The sequence below is a fragment of the Ochotona princeps genome, chromosome 4, assembly GCF_030435755.1.
Source record: "Ochotona princeps isolate mOchPri1 chromosome 4, mOchPri1.hap1, whole genome shotgun sequence".
Classification (NCBI taxonomy): domain Eukaryota; kingdom Metazoa; phylum Chordata; class Mammalia; order Lagomorpha; family Ochotonidae; genus Ochotona; species Ochotona princeps.
In genome coordinates, this window is record NC_080835.1 from 78,589,957 (window position 1) to 78,611,600 (window position 21,644).

The 21,644-nt window shown below is 39.9% G+C and overlaps 1 protein-coding gene across 5 annotated transcripts in view; it reads left to right on the top strand.

Annotated features, from left to right (window-relative positions):
• The window catches only part of ARHGAP20 (Rho GTPase activating protein 20), a 151,126-nt gene that overhangs the window by 89,264 nt on the left and 40,218 nt on the right, over positions 1–21,644 (top strand). For all 5 annotated transcript variants that reach the window (XM_058663935.1, XM_004585214.2, XM_058663937.1 and 2 more), the window contains one exon: positions 12,770–12,934. In XM_058663935.1, the coding sequence (XP_058519918.1) occupies positions 12,770–12,934 (165 nt within the window). The remainder of the gene's footprint in view (positions 1–12,769; positions 12,935–21,644) is intronic.

A 21,644-nucleotide genomic window follows, 5' to 3' on the forward strand; every position in this document is an offset into this window, starting at 1 on the left:
TTTTTGTGGTTTTGTTTTTTTTTTGTTGTTGTTTTGTTTTTTGTTTGTTTGGTTGGTTTTTGGTTTTTAAGATCTAGTAGAAAAGCTTGATGGCATTCACCGACAGATGGGGCATTTTAGCAGATAGTGGAAATGTAACTCATGGAATTGTTACAGGTAAACATGGTATCATAGATGAAGTTTTCTTTCAGCAGGCTTATCTGAAGACTTAATACAGCTGGAAAAGAATCAGTAATTCTGAAATATCAGTAAATAGAACTTGCCCAAAGAAAAAAAATATTAAAGCGTCCAGGAGCTGTGGAATAACTATCAGTCATGTACTTGCACGTATAGTTGGGGGTTCCAGAAGAAGAAAGAAATGGAGAAGAAAGAATTATTTGATGATGTAATGACCAAGAATTTTGCAGAATTAGTGAGGAAGCTCAGAGACCCTCAGGCAGAGTAAAATCCAAATGCTTCAATACTGGTAGTAGAGGGAGACTCTTAAGGTAAGGAAAAATGTCAAACTCTCAATGCAGACGTCTGCCTCTTACTCCATACACTATGGCCTAACAGTACACAAAGGAACCCCTCCGTAGTGCTGGCATCACAGCCACGGCAGACTAGGCAGGATAAGACAGAAGACACAGGACTGCATTTCTCAGTGTGTGTTCACTGTGAGTAGGAACTATTCCTGCTGTTAGACGTTAAATGGGAGAAAAGGATTTTTTCATTAATGTCCACTATGCATGACATACAAATGTTCTGAAAACTGAGAAATAAACCTCTTAAATGGGATGTTGCTCTCAAGTTCCACTTTTCTAATACAGACTGAGTATCCCTTATCCGAAAGTGTTTCAAATCTCAGATTATTTGTTAATTTTACAGTATTTGTACATATACAGTGAGATACCTTTGCGGATGGGACACAGGTAGCATCACTGTTTCATATATGCTATATACACATATCCTGAAGATAATTTTTAGTGCATCTGTAGTTTGACTGTGACATGTCACGTGAGATCTCGTGTACAATTTTCCACTTTTAACATCATGTTGGTACTCAAGAAAATTTCAGATTTTAGAAAATTTGCAGTTAGAGGGTGACCAGGTTAGGATAATCAGAAAAGGCCGCCTTGATCTAAGATGCCTGTTAACATCCCAGACAAATGTACCCTGTGGCAAACAAGGACCATACTTACCCTTAGAGAACCTGACTGGTGGAGTAGTGCTGGTTCTTTCCTTCTTTTCTCAGTAATTTCATTATCAGTTCCAAGGAGTTTCACTATTTCATAAGCACAAAATCAAAAAAAGGCTAGATAGTGCCACTTGACCCCACTTTAAAGATACAACTTTTCCTTGGTCGCTGACCCCGTAATCTGTCACCGTCAGGGGAAACTCGGGACTGTCTGAAAGGGGCTTAACAAGATACAAAGTCATCATCTTGATCCGGTTAGCAAATATTCATTGAGTATATGCTATGAGCAGGTGTTTCTGGGAGCATAGCAGTGAATGTGATGGATGAAACTCTTGGTCTTATTGAGCTTACTTGCATGTTCCTGTCCAAAGCACATTAATCCTACGTGAGGTTCGTATCACTCTCATTCCCCTCCATTCCAGATTTCACTGCTAGATAAGCTAAAATTGTCTCATTTCTACTTTATTTTTTTTTCAAAATCTATTTTATTATTATATTGCTTTCCATGGTAGTTTTATAGGTATAGAGATTTTTCCTACCCCACCACTTCCTCCCTCCCCCACCGTTTTCCCTCCATATCAACATTGTAGTCTAGTCCTTTATGACCTTTCTGTTTGTTGTTCTGCTTCCAAAGGGCACCACTTCATTTAAAGTTTCTGTTCTCTGATTATTTCACATGGACTTGCCTGGTCTGCTTATAAGTTCCCCACCCTGTAAGGAACTCTAATTTCTCTTCTATTTTTTGGACATAGTAGGTTCTGATTCTAGAATAGGAAGCTGTTCCCCAGTTGTTCTCTTTTGTTCTTTTTTGTTAAAGTTGTCAAAAGAGATCATGAATAAATGAGGATGAAAATGTGAGAATGAGAATAGAGGGGCATTTGGCCTAACAGTTAAGACACCAGTGGGGATGCCTGCATCCCTTATCCGCTGTGCTGTGCTTCATAGTCCTACTGATGGGCACCCTGGGATGCAGCGTTGGTGACTCCAGTAGTTGGATGCTGTGTGTCCCTGTGGGAGACCTAGATTGGGTTCCTATTTCTAGCATTGTCTTGCCCTAGCCCCAGCTATTTATTGAAATAAATACAGATGATTAATAAAAAGAGAATAGTCTAAGCAACTCACGTGTAGGTAATTTTACTGTTTCTTGTGGAACACTGCCTAAAAATATCCAGAGTTGAGAGTGAAGGACAGAATTTTTTTTCCTAGTGATAAATTTGCATTGGAATGTAATTATGTTCTGCTGAAGGAATTGTTCTCAAATTTCCCCCAACTCCTAGATTCAAAAACTTCTGGAATTTATGTACAATATAATTTTACTAGCAGTAATAGAAGTGGTAGAGCATTTTCCTACTACCCTCTGTTTCCAAGGAGGCCTCTGTGGCAGTATTTTACTCTGTCACTTGTGCTGAGTGGTCAGAAAAAGCACCTTACAGCTTTGCACTAAAATTGTCAAAGTCTGGAAATAAATCAGCCACATGTGTGTTTGCTCAGCTCCACCAACACAGATGCAGCGCATGCTTTCAGCTTTGTTGAGGCAATGTCATCATTTTAGCTATGTGAAGAATGGCTTAAAATGTGGTTTGGTTTTAGGGGAGCAGTCCATTTTTATTTTGTCTAGCTTTTAATATGTGCGTTTCACACTCTAACATGCCTCAACAGCTATTTATAAGTATCCCCTTATTACTGACACCTTTTTAGAGATTATGAATAAAATGCAACACATTTGTTACTTAACATAACTACTAATGTTAAGTACACTTGTTACTTATGGTCATTGTGAGCTCTTGACAATGTGAATGTGAGGGAAAAGGTTTTGAGCAATGATGAAAGGAGTATCACTGTGGTGATTTTTCCACGAGTGTTATCCAATGAATAAATGCTTGAAAGTTTCCTGTTTTTCCTCAGCTCGGTTTGGGTTTCAGTTCAGCATTTGTTGAATATTTTGCCAGAGTTCACATTTTCTAGGGAGCAAAATTGAAAGGTTTGCCCTTATGTTGGAGTTTAGGGTTCCTATAACATGCTGGGCATCTTTGTACATACTTTGGCTGCTGTGGACATTACTGCAGGCTTTGGGAGGAACGAGTCTGAATTAGAGTCTGTTGGCTTTGGTAAGAGACACAGTTGGCTTAGGTTATTTCATATAGTTTTTAGCTTTTTTTCTTGTTTTTAAGAATGTCTTGATCACTTAGGAGAAGTCCTGTCAAAATGTGCACAAAATTACATGAAATCGGGCATTCAGCCTTCTAGAAGTCTCCTCCCCTCATTTTCTATTTGCATTTATAGAAAGTAATGGAAAAATAATTGTTAACAATAGAATGGCAGTTACAGTGCAGTTACAATCATTAAGGTAACAAATGGAAGCAGATAATCAGATGGGTTTGCCTTGACTCTAAAGAACTTGCACTCTGTGTCCCACTGGGTTCTGAAACTCTTGACAGGTGTTGGCCAACAGGGAGAGAAACCTCACTCCAGCCCCAAAATAGTAGCACTGTTGCAGATTTAGACCACAGGATTTTTCAGGCTTGGTGTTGGTTTCTCAGTGATCTGACTAAATTGAGTAACTTCTTCTCCACTTTTACATAGATGCAAAACTGAGGCTACTGTTTCCTTTATCTAGCTATTTGTTTTGCAAGCATTTTGGTTCGCTTAGGAACCAGGAATCAGAAATAAAACATGAATCATTGCTGTGTAGAGTTAAGTGCCACTGGGAGATTGACACCCTGTTGAGGAAACATGGCATACAGGTGCAAAGTAAGTAGGGAGTATAAGAGATCATTTGTAATTAAATGTCCACTAGCAGTTTAGTAGGCTACAAATACATTTAGTCAATAAATAATTAAAACACCTATTGTGAGTTAGATACTACCAATATACCAGGTTTAACAAGAGTGTCTTCAAAAAACAGTAAAGTTTAATAACAAAGGTAGTTTAAACAATCATGGAGCTTTTCTGTACTCAGTGTGTTCTCAGAAACTTTTTTTCATTATGACCTATTTCAGTCAAAGAAGTGGGAAAAGATCATGTACCATGAATAATAAAACTAGATGAAAAACCCAACTAAAATGCTGCTTCTGGCCAAAATTTCCTGTGTGGTCCAGTGCCTGCTGATTTGGGCATCAAAAAATCATTGTTCCACGTCTGACTTGACAAAAAGTAGATTTGTGACCTTTGGCAAATCACCCGATTTTTTCGTATTGTACTTTTTCTCTTTGCTCAAATTATGACTGAAAGATTCAGAGAAAAATGTGGATTGCTCTCTGATCTCATTTCCTCCCTGCCCACACTTTCTTGACCCATTTCGCCATCCAAGAGTGTCTACGCGGATGCTACTCCAGAACTCCCTTCATACTTGAGCTGTCTTTGCTATGCTCCTTACCACTTTTAGCCATACGTTGTATCATTGTTGCAATGAAGTACAGTGGGTTTTTTTTTTAAGATTTTATTTATTTTTAAGGGCAGATTTACAGAGAGAGGCAGAGACAGAAAGATCTTCTGTTCACTGGTTCACTCCCCAAGTAGCCACAGTGGCCAGAACTGAGCCAATTTGAAACCAGGAGCCAGAGCTTCTTCCAGGTCTCCCACATGGGTGCAGAGTCCCAAGGCTTTGGGCCCTCTTCAACTGCTTTCCCAGGCCACAAGCAGGGAGCTGGATGGGAAATGGAATAGCCAGGACATGAACTGGAGCCCATAGGGATCCCCATAAGTTACAAAGCAAGGATTGAGTCACTAAAAGCCATCACACTAGGCCAAAGTACATTGTTTTCAACACATATTGATGTCAATGACATGTACTTATCTTTCAAAGAGGGTTTGTTTGTTCCAGGCAATGAAATGAGAGATATTAAATTTGTATAGGTTGAAAATAATTACTTGAAATGTCATACTTTTTTTTATTAAATTTATTCATTAATTACATCGTGTTGAAATGTCATACTTTTAAAGTACTGTCATATCCTATTTAATTTATATAATATAACCAGTGGTGACATCATCATGTGAAAAAGATTAATGGGAAAATAATTTATTTTTCAGTATTGAATAGAAAAATCACTTCCCTTTACTATTTAGAAGTCTCCTGGCATAACATTTGCTGACACTGCATTTTGTGTGCTTGTATCTATATTTTTATTTCAAAGCTTGGCTTTACTTTTTTATTAGAAGTAGAAAGAATATTAGATTTTGGTGCTTCAGGGGTGAATGTCAAGATGACATAGGCCAGTATAGACTCACATGAATAACTTGATGTTCTAAAGAATCCTATCTAACCTACACATCTTTTTTTTTCCAAAGTCTTACTTGATTTTTATGTGACAGAGTTAGAGAAGGAGAGACAGAATCTTCTATTTGCCAGGTAGTTTCCCAAATGGCAGCAACAGCCAAGGCTGAGCTGGCCCAAAGCAGGAGCCAACAGCTTCCTCTGGGCCTCCCACGTGGATGCAGGGGTCTGAAGCTTTGGGCCATCTTCTGCTGCTTTTTCAGGCCACGATCAGGGAGCTGGATCAAAAGCAGAAACAAAGCAGATCTCATATAAAGGATTCTGGCACCATTGACAGAGGTTTAGCCCACCATGACATGGTACCAGTCCCAATTACAATATCTTTTAAATTCGCTCTTTCTCTCATTCGACCTAGAGTGAGTGAGTTTTAGCACAGTAAAACACTGAAGTTATGTAGAAACTTGAACCTAGATTGGGAGTACTTTGTCAGAAAGAAGAATGAGAATATCTTACTGCCAGCTAACATTAGAGATTTATTGATTAAAAAAAATTCATACCCTGATGTTGGCACAACAGGTTAAGCCTCTGCCTGCACCCTCTGCCATATGGGTGTTGGTTTGAATCCCGACTGCTCAACTTCCAATCCAGCTCTCTGTTAATGTGCACTGGAGATCAGGAGAAAATGGCCCAAGTACTTGGGTCCTTGTCACCCACGTGGGAGACCCTGACTCTCTACTTCATCCTGGCCCAGCCCTGGTATTGCAGCTGTTTGGCAAATGAGCCAGCAGATACATTTCTCACTGTCTCTTCCTCTCTGTGTAATTCTGCCTTTCAAAAAAATTTTTTTAAGTGTTGGAATTTTTCAGAATCCCTAATTTTTTTCCTTTAAGAAACTTCAGCCAACTCATTGCTTTGAGTTCCTTTTAAAAATACGTAAATATTGGGACCACACGGTAGCCTAGCAGCTAAACTCCTTGCCTTGAACATGCCAGTATCTCATATGGGCACTGATTCTAATCCTGGCAGCACCACTTCCCATTCAGCTCCCTGCTTGTGGCCTGGGAAAGAAGTTGAGAATAGCCCAAAGCCTTGGGAACCTGAACCAAGGTGGGAGACCCAGAAGGCTCCTGGCTCCTAGCTTTGCATCGGCTTCACTCTGGCTATTGTAGTCATTTGAGGAGTGAATCAACAGATGGAAGACCTTCCTTTCTGTTTCTCCTCATTTCTGTGTATCTGTCTTTTTAATAAAAATAAATCTTTTTTAAAATCTAAATATTGTGAAATAGGGTTGGTATTTAGACTTGAAGCTAAGATACCAGTTAAGATGCCAACATCTCCTATCAGAATAGCCAGGTTTAATTCCCACATGTGAGTCCTGGTTCCCAAATGCTAATGCAGAGCCTGGGAAGGTTTTTTTGTTTTGTTTTGTTTTGTTTTGGGTTTTTTTTGTTTTGTTTTGTTTTGTTTTAAGTCAAGAGACCATAACAGCAAATGAATCAATTTGAAGAGTATTCTAATCCTTGGTTGGTATCTCTTTCTATTCATTCTTTCATAATGAAAGAGTTATTCTTCCTGAAAAGTTTCCATTTTAACTGGAAAGTTCAGTTATGAAACTCAGATTTTTCCAAGTGGGCATGAATCATTATATTAAACTTTTTTGATATAATACTCATAGCAGTTTATTCTCTCTATTGCCTTTTGCTCAGTAAATTTATTCTTGAGTGGCTTCTGCGCACAGGCTCAGAAGAAGTCTTAGAGGTTACTCCTTTGCAGATAATACATCTCTGCGTGGATCTTGTTCTATGAATGTAAACACTTATTAGTGTCCTTTACTCCTTCCCTTTGTTTTACTTATTTAAAATATTCTACTTATATAGAGTATGTTTTCCGTGGTCTTTTACTTTTTTTAAAGATTTATTGATTTTTTTGTTAGGCAGACACACAGAAAGGTAGAGATATAGAGGGAAAGATCTTCCATTCCCTAGATCACTCCCAGATGACCACCACTGCCAGAGCTAAGCCAATCTGAAGCCAATATAATATTTTACATTCATTTTTAAGCTAATATTCACAAGGCATTATATAGAGTTCTATGATGACATACAACCAGATATGGTAAAACAGATACTGGAACTTGCTAGATTAACGAGTTGGGATTGCTCTTTAGATTGTATATCTTCTATACTCAATATGTGTCAGGAAAATTATTTTGAAAAAGTAGGAAAGGTTAGAGGAAAAAGAGCAAGAGTGTAGAGAGTCCAGTTAGGATTTAATTATAAATTGTAGGGTAAGTTATGAGAGCCTGGAGTCAAGATACATTATTTGTTTTAGTTAAAATGGTCTTAAAACATAAGTGATGATTTAGAGAGAACAAAAGAGGAAGGATTTGAGGGATAGGAGCCTCAGGAAATGTTGGTGGGAATGCAAACTGATGCACGCTCCCCACCCCCTGAAAAAGCAGTTTAATGCTTCCTCAGTAACTTGAATATAAAATCATATGTTCTAGCAGTTCTACTCCTAGGTATGTATTAGAAAACTGAAAATGAATGTTCAAACAAAAATGTGTGCTTGAGTTTTTATGACGGTGCTATTTATTCACAGCAGCTAAGAGCTAGAAAGAATCTAAATGTCCATCAGCTAATGACTAAGCAAACATGACTTGTCCATACAATGAAAATATTAGTTGTTAATAAAATATAAACATGAATGAACCCTGAAAACATTATACTAAGTGAAATAAACCAGAGATGAAAAGACACACATCATAATAGGAAATATCCAGAATAGGCAAGTCTCTAGGGACGGAGATGTGTTAGGAGTTGGTGCCAGCTCGGGAGGTTGGTCGAAGATGAGAGTCATGCCTACTACCTTGAGGCTTCCTTTAGAGTCGATCAAAACATTCAGGAACTAGATACTGGTAAGGAGTGTATAATAGGCTATTTACAATGTGCAAAATGTAAATTTATCAATTTTACCATAATTTTTAAAAACACAAAATTAAGCTAGTTTTTAAAAAGGCAACTGTAACGTGAGAATCACGGAATTAAACACCTTCAGAAACATGGGAAGAGCAGTAGACAGGGTAAAGAAGGAGCAGAGAGGGAATGTGGCAACCTGGGTTTCCAAAATGGGATGTTTTTGAAAACTCTCTAGGCCAAAAAAAAATATGGCTTTGGCCTGTGGTTTCCATCCTCTGCTAGAAAATTGAGCTGAGCTGCAGTCAGCATTGCGGCACAGTAAGCTAAGCTAATGCCTGCTTGTTTCCTATACTGAAACAAGCGTTATATCCTTGGTACTCGTCTTACCCTCCACGTCCCTGCTAATGGACATGGGAAGTTGGAACATCACACAAGTGCACAGGTCCCTGTCACTCATTTGAGAGACCCACATGGAGTTCTGGGATCCTGGCTTAGGTCTGGGCAAGTCCTGGCTGTATAGCCATTTGAGGAGTAAGACAACAGATGACAGATTTCTTCTTCTTCCTCTTCCTCTGTTTCTCTGCCTCTCCATTTTCCTTTCAAATAAAATCAAGGGAAAAACATGAGCTAAGCAGCTGAAAAATTTATGAGAGTAAATAACAAACTTTTTACCCTATATTTTCATCATTTATCACAATGGGTAGCCAACCCATGTACCCATAGGTACAGAGAGACAGACACAGAGAGTTCTTTCGTGCTCTGATTCACTCCCCAAATGGTAGCAACAGCCAGAGCTAAGCTGATCAGGAGCCAGGAACTTCTAGGTCTCCCATGTGGGTGCAGAGTTCCAAGCACTTGAGCCACCATCTGTTTCTTTCCCAGGCCGTAAGCAGGGAATTGGATCAGAAGTGGAGCAGCCAAAATATGAACCAGTGCCCATATGGGGCCAGCTTCACAGGTGAGGCTTAGCCTACTATACCACGTCACCAGGCCCAATAATTTTATTTTAATACAAAATTTAAAATTATATATATGAAGGGTAGTCCAAAATAGCTTATGAGAAATATGTATTATGAAAATTCTGTGCATGGATTGCAAAAATCTTTAGCCAAGGAAATTATTTCATTTTTTTGCCAACTTTTTGAAGTACCCCTTTAGATGCTCACCAAGTATTGTTGAAGGAAAAGTTTATCGATTTTCTTAATATCTCTCAAATATGTTGTCTTCTGTTTTATATATATATCTATATATGTAGATATATAGATATATATAAATGAAGACTATATATATATATATATATATATAAATTTTAAAAGCCCTCAGTGCCATACTTGAAACCCTTTAGTGATTTCAGGTAAAGTCTATACCACTTCATGTGGTAAGAAAGACATCCATAATGTGGCCCCTTCCACATCTGCTGCTACTTTTCTTCATGTCCTTGGAACTCCAACCTCTCTAAACTTCCCACAGTTACTCAGCATGGTACCTGTTTCACATACACCTTTTTATACTTGCAGGGAGCATCTGCCTTTTCTTATATTTGTCCATACCTCAGAAAAGTTTCTTGGAAGAACCCAAGTATGTGCAGTCCACTCTGAGCTTGTGTGTCTCTCTGTTCACTCCTGTTTGCACCCTAGCACTTTGAATTTCTTTCTCTGCCTTTGCCTTACTGGTTTATCACTGTGCTGTTTGGTTCACCTCTCCCTGCCCCCTCCCCCCGTCATATTGCTCACTCCTGGAAACTCGGCACAAAAGCTATCTCCCATGCCTAGCACATGGCAGATGCCCAACAAACATAGCCTTTATCACTGTTACAAGTGATTTATTTGTGATAACAAACTTTGAATGAGAATAGTTAAAAGGCAGTGTAAGTCCTGCAAGATATGCCAAGCAAGAATTCAATTCGAAGTTTTCATGCAATAGAAGACACTTGGGATATAGATTAACTTTTGAAAAGTAAGCTCTGTTCAGTTGCCCAACAGTCATTTAGAAATAACTGTGAGGGGAATGCTGTGCATTGCTTCGAGGCTAGCCAGACCTGGTGTAGCACCTATTGAGCATACTTAGAAACACAAATGTTTTACAGAAGTATTTTGAATTTTGTTTTCTTTTGTGATCCATGATGAAGCAAATCACCTCAAAAATGTACCTGAAGATGGACTCATTTTTTTCAATGAACCTTAGTTAGAGATAGAGATGACTGTGGCCAGGTTTTGTGAGAGCTCTTACTGGTTTTGGAAGAGAGAGGAAGAAAAAAGGTTAAGGCCCTAAATCTCATTTCTGGCTTTCTAAATGGCTTCACAAATTAATTTGAAAGTGAAATGGTAAGACATAAGGAACAAGCAGCAGGTTAATTCTTGGACTCTGTTTGTACTTGTTAGGGCATTTTTAGAGCTCTTTTAATTATAACTTATAAATCTTAATCAAGCTATATTAAGAAGCTAAATATAAGGTTATGATCTTTCTCCACCACCATTTTCATACTGTAAGAGACTAAAATAAACACATCTACATTGCAGTGAGAGTAAAAATAAACACTTTAGAGTCATGTAATTGAGAAATACATTTTAAGTAGGAAGTTCTGGTTAAGGTTGTAGTTTTAAAAAACACAAAGGTTACTGTGGTTTTGTTTCCTTCAGTGAAGTCTTTTTTTTTTTTCTTTTTAAACTATGAGAGTGCTGACATGTTTATTTTTATTCTAGAGTACTACAGCCTGAATGTTGAGGGTTGTTTCTAAACCAGTGCTTAACTTGATGAAGATTTTTTTTTAAGTATATGTTTTATGTGTTTGAGATATAAAGTTACAAAGAGAGAAGGAAGGACAGAATCTTCCTTTTGCTGCTTCACTCCCCAGATGAGCACAAGAGCCAGGGCCAGACCTGGCTAATGCCAAAAGTCCAGAAGTTCTGGGTCTCCCACCTGGGTGGAGGGGTCCGAGCCACCGGGTCATCTACTGCTCTTTTCCAGGAACATCAGCAAGGACCTGGATAGGAAGTAAGGCAGCTGGGACTCAAGCCAGCACCCATCTGGGAGGCTGGTATTGTGGATGTTGTAGGCCTTGTGCATCCTCTAGTGCACACAAGGTGAGAGGATGTTTCCCTCTCATGATGTTCTTAAGGAACAGGGTGGAGTATGCCCTGAAAGGAGATGACATGAGGAATACTGACATGCAGCAGTTCCTGAGTATTGATGGCAACCTCAACAGCAGAAAGGTGTTTGTCAGCAGGACAAAGGAAAAGCTCTGGTATATTAATACACTTTGTGTTGTTCAGTATTATGAAGGAATGAGTTGCCAATAAATATAGTGACATGAGTGAATACCAAAAACATGTATATAAAAGATATTCAAAATAGTACACACTGTTGGTACCATTCATATAGAGTAGCAAAACAGGCAAAAGTAATCTTCAGTGGGGAAAAAAAGTGAGAATCATGGTTGCCTTTGGTTGGTGCAAGTGTTGGAAAGGAGAGGATATGACCACCGGACAGATTGTGTGAGAAAAGAAGGACCTCATGGCTTGAGTCTGTCTGGAGGCTGAGGTTGAGGGGATTCCATCCAGACAAGGCAGAGGGCAAAAAAACCAGGTGGGTTGGAGTTTGTTTCTGGAATTTACATGACCAGCTGATGCCAGTGGCTTAGTTGGAGTTTTCTCAGACAGCTTGAAAGGGCAGTTGTAATTTGGGGTGTCATTACTATGGAGTCTCTGATAGGTGGCTGGGAGATGCCGGTGGTAGTTTTATGAAGTATGTAATGCAGGTGGGTCATTAATGACTTCGTCTTGCTTTTTCTGCCTTTTTAAGAAATAATTGGAGGAAAAAAATGAGTTTGGAACAGGTAAACTTCTGTGAAAAAGTGAATAACTGTAGCCAATTTGTAGAGACCATCTTTGGCTAATAAGGTTCAGGAGGGGAATAACTAGAGTGACAATTTCCTATATGTGGATTGGGGGTTATTTATAAAAGTGAATACATTTATCAAGACTCAGGAGATAAACATGATAAAGTTTGTGCATTTCATTGTATGCAAATTTTATTTGGAAAGAAAAATTGTAAATATGGAATTCTGTCATGCATGCTGAGTTATTTAGGGAGATAAGTACATCTATATATAGTTTACACTGAAATGCTAACACTGAGTAGGTAGAATATGGGTAGATGGTACTGTAGGTATCTGATAAAACACAAATGGGAAAATGTTAAAGCTGGAATCTAGATTGAGGGATACACTATTTACTATAAACCAAATCACCTTTGCTTGATTCTTCAAACTTCTCATACTGAAGTACTACAGACTAATGTGTTGGAAGTATACCTGGCAGGGACCAGTTGGGAAACTATGCTATTTGCATTAACAAAATCAGAGTTGTCTATTTCTTAGTCAAATGTAAGCTGTAATTTTATGCCACTGGGTCCCATGCTTACCCGTTTGACTGACCTGTGACATCTGATGTGTTCCAGGGAAAGCCCCTCTGCTAGTGTGGACACAGGTGCGTTCTTGTCATCCTTTGCAAGCGCCAGCAGGACTCTGCTGGTGGACGGCCGAGTAGAACTCAGAAGAGGTCTGCAGAGGCAGGAGCGGCACCTTTTCCTGTTCAATGATCTGTTCGTTGTGGCCAAAATCAAGTAAGTATGCTTCCCACTCTTTCCAGGTTAACACTGTAAAATTACATGTACAGTATTGAAGATACCTTTTCAACTCAATGCTGACTGTAGGAATGTCTATTACTGCAGTTAATATCTGAAGCAAGGCTTTTATTTTTATTTTTTATTTACTTTTATTTATTTTTTATTTATTTTTTATTTACTTTTATTTTTTATTTTCGCATTGTTTATTCATTCAGTAATTTAACAAGCATTCATTTATTTCCTCTTCTGTGCGGTTTGCTGAATAAATTCAGGCAATGCAATGAAGAATGTAATAGGTACAGTCTCTGATTGGGAGCTTACAAAGTTAGGTGAGGGGGCCTGGCACCGTGGCGTAGCCTAGTGGCTGAAGTCATGGCCTTGAACGCCCTGGGAACCCATATGAGCGCCGGTTCTAATCCCGGCAGCTCCACTTCCCATCCAGCTCCCTGCTTGTGGCCTGGGAAAGCAGTTGAGGACGGGCCTTGGGACCCTGGGAGACCTGGAGCAGCTTCCTGGCTCTTGGCTTCGGATTGACGCAGCACCAGCTGTTATGGTCACTTGGGGGTGAATCATTGGACAGAAGATATTCCTTTCTGTCTCTCCTTCTCTCGGTGTGTCTGCCTTTCCAATAAAAATAAAACAAATCTTTAAGCAACATTATGTGAGGCATGAGGGTAATAGGATCTGCAGGCTGTGATTAGGAATGTGAAAAAAATAGAGGCTGAGTGCGGTAAAAATGGGATATATGCTGCATGTTAGGCAGGTATAATCAGAAGAACAAAACAATAGTAGAGGATGGAAAGCAATTAGATATTCAAGAGCAAGAAGATACACATTCCAAGGAGAAGGAACAGCAAGTATGAGAGCAAGCTAAGCCATTTGGACTAGTTCAAATATATTGTGTAACTGGAACATATGGATTTAAATTTTAGAAGTAGACAAAGCCTAGATTATCAAGATACTTGTAAAATGTGTTGATTATCATAGCCATTTAACAGATTATCCTGATATGACCTTCTAAAACTCTAAGCGTCTTGTAACATTTCTCTGAATCTGGAGTGCAGGGATGTTTAGCCAGTACTTTTGCTCAGGGGCTTTTATGAGGCAGCAGCCCTCATACTGCTCAGCTGGAGCTGAAGGATTCACTTCCAAGCGGAGTCCCAGGGATGTCGGTTCGCCCCATCCCTCACTGACAGTGGGCTCGAGGCTGCAGCTCTTCCTCATGGGAGTCTCTCCACAAAGCTGCTCCTAACATGTTTCTTTGCCCAAACCCACAGACTTCTGAAAACCTGATTTCAGAAGTGACCTTTCTGACCTATAGTACTGACTACACAAACCATAGTGGACTTTAAAAAGGAACTCTACGAACGTGTGACTGTCAGAAGCAGGGAACACTGGGGGGCATTTGGAGGGCTGTGCCACAGAGCTATGGTAAGGCGTTTGACCTTTATTCTGAAGGATTTTAATTAGGGCTGTGGCTCAGGTGATTCATAGCTTTAAAATATCACTCTGTTCATGTTAGATAATGGATTGGAAGACAGGCAAGACGAGAAGCAAGGTAACCACACAGGTTCTTTCTGTAGCCCTGAAGAGAGATAGTAAGGGCATGTCTGGGAAAGGAAAGTTAAAAGGATAAGGATAAAGACAAACATTTGAGAATACTTCAAAAAGTTTGTTACAAGAATGGAATTAAAAGATATTGGTCTTATTGCAATAAAATTGGAATTGATGTGTTTTCATAATACACACATTACATGAACTTTTGGATTTTTTATGTTTGGAATGTAAGAGGTACTCAGAAGATTAACTCTGCCTCACACTAAATGCCAAAATGGTCAACACCTCCCTCGCGTCTGGTGGCTACTATGTGTCACCTCATCTGCCTTTATACATGACTTGTAATTTTGATTGTCTTTTTCTTACATAGAGATGACAGCCCTTTCTCTCGTATACTGCTTTGAAATGCCCTGAGGGTCCACTTACGTTTGTCAGTGAAGTCACAAAACAGACTCCATGCACTTAATTTAAATACTGTTGTTTAACATACTGAGTTCATTGAAGTTTCAGGTGCTTTAGATATCCATTAGATATATTTGAAGTTGTGCCATTTTCATTTAATTTGACTGGAATTACTTATAAAGATTGGAGGATAGGAAAGCAAAAATCAGACATGTCATCTTCATAGATTTGTAGTCATTGTGACTACATTTTAGAAATCAAGAATTATTTTGGATGACTTGTTATTTTTTTTCAGCCTGTTAACATTAGTTTGATACTTAAGATTTCGTTGGTCTTACACTGTGGGAGTTAATAAAAGCATTGGAGCTAGTTCACATTAGATGCATCTTTTTAAGATTTTTTGGTAGTTCAGATACTGTTAGAGATTCACAGTGGAAAAACAAATGGAAATACACTATGATGCCAGAACTGTCCTTTCAATTTTTTTTCTTCCTTTATGTTTTGAGAGAGCGCGAACCTACTGTCCATTGGTATGTCCCCATAAGTGACCACAGTGGCCATGGCGGAGCTGTAGCAAAAGCTAGAAGCTGGAAAGTCTTTCTGGGTCTCCAGCGCAGCATCTTAGCCACAAGGACAAATGTTCACCTCAGCTGTTTTCGGATAAAGCTTCATTGGAATGTCTGTTGTAAACATTTTCACCTTAGTCCATTTTAGATTCATGTACATAAATGTTGGGAAGATTTTCTCTTCTATCTTGATAATAAGCAAACAGTCATATCTTGGGCAGGCCCAAAAAGTAGGCCAAAGGTTAAAAAAGAAGCATCCAGATGCTTCTTAGGAGTAGATATTTGCAGGGCCTTTTAATAGATACACACTGATCAAGAACATAAATTTTCTCAGGAATCGGCACTGCCAAAATGCAGTCTAACTGCACTTTTTCAACTATTTAACTTTTGGCAAGTTAACCTATGACTCCATTTCCTTATCTGTTTGAGAATTTAACTATTAGGAGTAAAGCGCTTACAGCTGTGCTAAGTTCTCAATAAATATTAGCCATTATTTGCATTATAGGAAAGTGAAAGTTATTCTTTACACTTTTCAAGGGTTTTTGGAATTGAGTGATGGGTAGCTTGCAGTTTAATTGTATCTTGCAACTTAATTGATGGAGGGAAAAGATAATTGAAGTAACGCTTCCTCTAGGCCAATAGATGTGAACTTCCTTGTTTGCTAGCCAAGCTATCTAATATTAAAGTAGGATATGTATTAGGAAACACAAAATGCTGGACAACAAATATGGAAAAAAATTGGAAATTTCCCTCCAAAACATCTGTAGTTTTAGTTTTATATTACATAAATCGTGACCATCAAGAAATAAGATTTTTTTAAAGATTTATTTTTATTACAAAGTCAGATATACAGAGAGGAGGAGAGACAGAGAGGAAGATCTTCCGTCTGACGATTCACTCCCCAAGTGAGCCGCAACGAGCCAGTGCGCGCCGATCCGATGCCAGGAACCAGGAACCTCTTCCAGGCCTCCCATGTAGGTGCAGTGTCCCAGTGCATTGGGCCGTCCTCGACTGCCTTCCCAGGCCACAAGCAGGGAGCTGGATGGGAAGTGGAGCTGCCAGGATTAGAACCGGCTCCCATTTGGGATTCCCAGGCGTTCAAGGCGAGGACTTTAACCACTAGGCTATGCCTCCGGGCCCAAGAAATAAGATTTTGAGGAGAGCAAACAGGTACCACCGCAGCCAGTGCCATACTACAGCCAGCTAAGGAAGAAATTGCCATATACCCTGTTACAGTTTTAGCTAAAAAGGAATTCCATAGTCACCCACAGACTGGGATCAGGCTTGGAGCTGGAAAAGCCACCGTACTTCCTTCTGCTATCAACTTCAAGCACTTCAAGCAGAATGTCATGCTCAGCAGTGAAAATTCATGCAGCATACCTCTGTTCTGCTCCTGCCAGCATCACAGTTACACTCAGCAATGTATGCCATAAAGGAAAGATCCCCTGCATCCTACAACTGTGGGAGTTTGGGGGTCATCGTCCCAGAGCTGTACTCAGGTGCTTTACATGAGCCAGAGAAAGTCATCTTAGCTTCAGAGGACTAACAACAGTAGCAGCCCTTTTAAAAATCCACTCCCACCATGGGAGATCAGGATACTGACTCCACGATATGTTGCAATACCAGAAGTGTAGCAATTTATTCGTTAATTTTAATCTATAGGGTAAACCTGGGGAAGAACATACGTGCATTCCACCTCTCTAAATTCATACCCTCCAGAGCCAAATCTCTTGCATACCTGGTCATTATCCTGTAGGCCTGAATCAGAGTTCAATTCACATCCTCTAGTCCTAGGAACAGGTCTGTTGGTGGTGTTATAAGCTGCAGCACCAGTTGAACTTGCTTAGCAGTTAGTTACTTGCCCCTAAAAGGAGTTCATCCATATCACACAATCCTAGAGCTACAGTAATGAGTATGACAATCCCTAGCATCACTCAGGCTCACAATTATGGTAAAGGAATAACCATCCTTGTCACTCAACGCCAAAAATAAAGCCCTGGCTATCATGGTCACCAGGGAGACTGACAGCAAACCACTCTCTGTGGACCAAAAATACATACCCTAGGAAACCCGCATGGATTAGAAGAATCAATAAAAGATGTCTATACTACCTGAAGTGATCTGCAGATTCAGCGCATTCCCTATCAGAATTCCAATAAGATACTTTACAGAATTAGAAAAAATATCCTAAAATTAATATAGAATTGAGGAAGACCCAGAATGGCCAAAATGATCCTAAGGAAGAAAAGTTAAACTGAAATCAATATGTGACTTCAAAGCATACCACAAAGCTACAATAATTAAAGCAACATGTTAGTTACATTAAAAACTCATACATAGATCAGTGAAACAGAATAGAGAGCCCAGAAATTAATCCACCTACATACAGCAAACTAATTTTTCTTTTTTTTTTTTTTTTAAGATTTTTTTTTTTATTATTATTATTGGAAAGCCAGATATACACAGAGGAGGAGAGACAGAGAGGAAGATCTTCCGTCCGATGATTCACTCCCCAAGTGAGCCGCAACGGGTCGGTGCGCGCCGATCCAAAGCCGGGAACCTGGAACCTCTTCCGGGTCTCCCATGCGGGTGCAGGGTCCCAATGCATTGGGCCGTCCTCAACTGCTTTCCCAGGCCACAAGCAGGGAGCTGGATGGGAAGTGGAGCTGCCGGGATTAGAACCGGCGCCCATATGGGATCCCGGGGCTTTCACGGCGAGGACTTTAGCCGCTAGGCCACGCCGCCGGGCCCAGCAAACTAATTTTTCTTACAAAAGTGTTCATACCATACAGTGGAGTGAGGATAGCTTCAACACAAGGTGCTGGCAAAACTGATTGTAAATATGTAGAAGTATAAAATTGGATCCATATTTTTTACTATACAAAAATCAACTCAAGATGCAGCAAAGACCTAAATTTGAGACCTGAGACTATGAAGTTGCTGGAAGAAAATGTCGGGGAACAGTCCAAGGCATTTTAGTACAGGACAGCTACTTAGATAACGACCCCAAAGCTCAGTTTACAAAACTAAACATATGGGAGTGTACCAAATGCAGAAACTTTTGCACATAAAAGGAAATCATCACTAAATGGGAGAGGAGGACTTCCCTATTCCCACATCAACAGCCATGATCAGATCACCTTCATGGTGAGCCAAGGATGTACCTCTGTGGACTGCCTAAAAGCAATGAAGAGGCTGGTGGCTGACTGTGTGAAGAAAGTTAGAGGCCTCCTTCCCCCAGCTCCTGTCCTCCATCAAGTTGCTGCAACGCTGTCTGCGGAAAATCAGCTGAAGGGCCTCTGAGCCATGCCTTCATCAGGTGGCCCATACGGAGGACATCAGTGCCTGCACGCTGACCGTGTCGCTGAGACTGCATGTCTTGTGGGTGATTCTGTACCTGTGTTCGGGCGGCCAGGAGAAGTAGGGAAAGCCTCAGGCACCACTGTGCCACTCCCTTTCTTTTGGGGCAGAGCTCGTGTTTTCAGAGAAGCTGCTGCTAAGGACCTCCCAGTCTACCCCCTGGACCTTAATTTGATGTTGCCTTCTTGTCTACGCTTCTGGTCCTGGGAGAAGGAAGCCAGTCACCATGCTGGCCTGGCTTGCTCCCTCCCCTTCTTCTCAAGAATGCTCAGAGTGCAGCCATCTCCAGCTGCCTAAGATACAGATGGCAACCCATGAGCTGGCCCAGCTGTTAGCTCAGTGAATCATCTTACAAAGAATCCTAGAAGGGGAAGCAGATGTGGCTTGCAGCCCTTCCATGGGGACACATATGGGAACTAGAGATCAGCATTGGTGAGGAATGTGGCTCACGGCAGGCACTCAGAGGTGCTGGTGTGGCACCAGTTTTGCACCTAATGCACCAGGAGCCCAGGACTGCATGACCTCAGCTGCCTGAAGGAGCCCGCTCTGGTATTAGGAGAAGGTGACCAGGGACAAACATGCCTCCGAGGTGTCAAGTGTGCTGGGATAGCTTTCCGAGCAAGGTAGTCAGCCTGTCCTTCCCCACATCCACCCCTTCAGGGAGCAGTATCATGCTGAATGTCACCTTCCAGGAGCTGCCTCTGTGGGGCAGGCCACATCGTTGTATAGGCAAGGAAACCAGTAACTGAGGCTTTCTCCAAGACTTGGATTTTAAATTGTTTTTGTTGTGCCGGCAAAATAATTATGTAACGGTTCCTCAGTTATGTTATTTTAATAAAATAATGTTTTTTGAAAGTGACATCAACTAAATGGGAAGAAAAATAATTTAGGCCACCTAGCCAACAAAGAATTAATATTCAGAACATAACAACATGGGCCCGGAGGCGTGGCCTAGCGGCTAAAGTCCTCGCCTTGAAAGCCCCGGGATCCCATATGGGCGCCGGTTCTAATCCCAGCAGCTCCACTTCCCATCCAGCTCCCTGCTTGTGGCCTGGGAAAGCAGTCGAGGACGGCCCAGTGCATTGGGACACTGCACCCGCATGGGAGACCTGGAAGAGGTTCCTGGTTTCCAGCATCGGATTGGTGCGCACCGACCCATTGAGGCTCACTTGGGGAGTGAAACATCGGATGGAAGATCTTCCTCTCTGTCTCTCCTCCTCTCTGTATATCCGGCTTTCCAATAATAATAAAATCTTAAAAAAAAAAAAACATAACAACAACTTTAAAAACCCATCACCGCCTCCAATAACAATGGAAAAGTCCTGATTAAAGATGGACAGAGAACATCGATAGACCCCCAACTGGAAGACATCATATGGAGTGAAATAAACCAGACACAGAAAGAAAGATACTATATGTTCTCCTTATATGTGGGAGCCAGAATTTTTTTTTTTTAAATGCCTATATGTATCAATATTGCTGCAAGTACAGTTTGGCCAGTCTTTGTTTCATACCTTTGTTAAACAAAAGGTAAAGAATGTTATACTACTGTGGTTTTAATGATCTGTGATAGCTTTAAAATTACTGTGGATGAAATGATCCTGTTTCTTTCAGTTATTGTTTATATCCAAAAACAAAAAGGGGTGGGGGAATGGGAAGAAAATGGAAGAAGGCATGAAATGTCATTACATTCTTAACATTGTGTATACAAACCATATTGAAACTGTTGTAAAAGCTAATTAAACTTTTTATAAGTAAAATTTAATAAACCAGAAGAACAAAGTATTTTATCTGTAATCAAATCTGTTTTCACACAGTTTCATAGCAGTATGGTGCTATTACTAAGTAAGTTTATAAAAGAAAGCCATTATACAATGAGGCAGTTTTCTGTTATACTTGTATTCAGTGTATCCCATAAGCAACTTTTGATTGCAGATTATTCTTCATACATATATATAGTTCCCACAAATTCCTCTTCTGTCTTATGACTCCTGTTGAAAAGTGTTCATGTTAAATACACCATAAAATGGAGGAGTTGCAGGATACTTCTGTATAAGATATTTTGTTTCATTTTACCATTTTGTGTTTATGTAAATAGTTGTGAACATGGGGAAATACTCAAGCTTCCCATTATCCTTCTTAGTGCCTTCTATTTAAATCCTCAGATTCATTGTCAGCATTAGATCTGTCTGTGAGGTCAAGAGATAATGATGGTTTCCATATTGGAAGTCTATGAAGTATTAGGAAGAAATTGTCAGAAGGCTGTTTCACCGTTGACTTAGACTAGATGAGTCTGTGTCCCCAGAGATGGATAAAATGTGTCAAGCCTACTTTTTTTTTTCAAATTTAGCTTCTGTTTAAGCTTCAGATTTTCAATTTTGCCAGAATATAAGGGAAAATGATTGAAGGAAAGCTTAACAAAGGAAAATAACTCATGCTTCTAAATTCTAAAATGCTAGAAAATATCACCACTCAGTTGAACATATATAGTTTTATAAACTCCTAGTTCTGTTTTTATGTGCTTCTCTAAGATGAACATTTTAATCAGGTATTTTTATGATTACCCACTCAATTTTTTGAAAGTAAACAAATTATAATGACTTAAATTTTTTAAAGGTTTGTTTAAAAGAAATGCAAAGTAGCACAGAGAAAATGAGAGACAGACTGAGAGAAAAAGCTTCCATCCAGTGATTCATTCTCTAAGATAGCTTCAACTGCTGGGACTGGGTCTAACCGAAGCCAGGAGCCTGCAGCTTCTTCCAGGTCTCACACTTGGGCATTGGGCCACCTTGTTTTTTTTCCCAGGCACTTTAACAGGCATT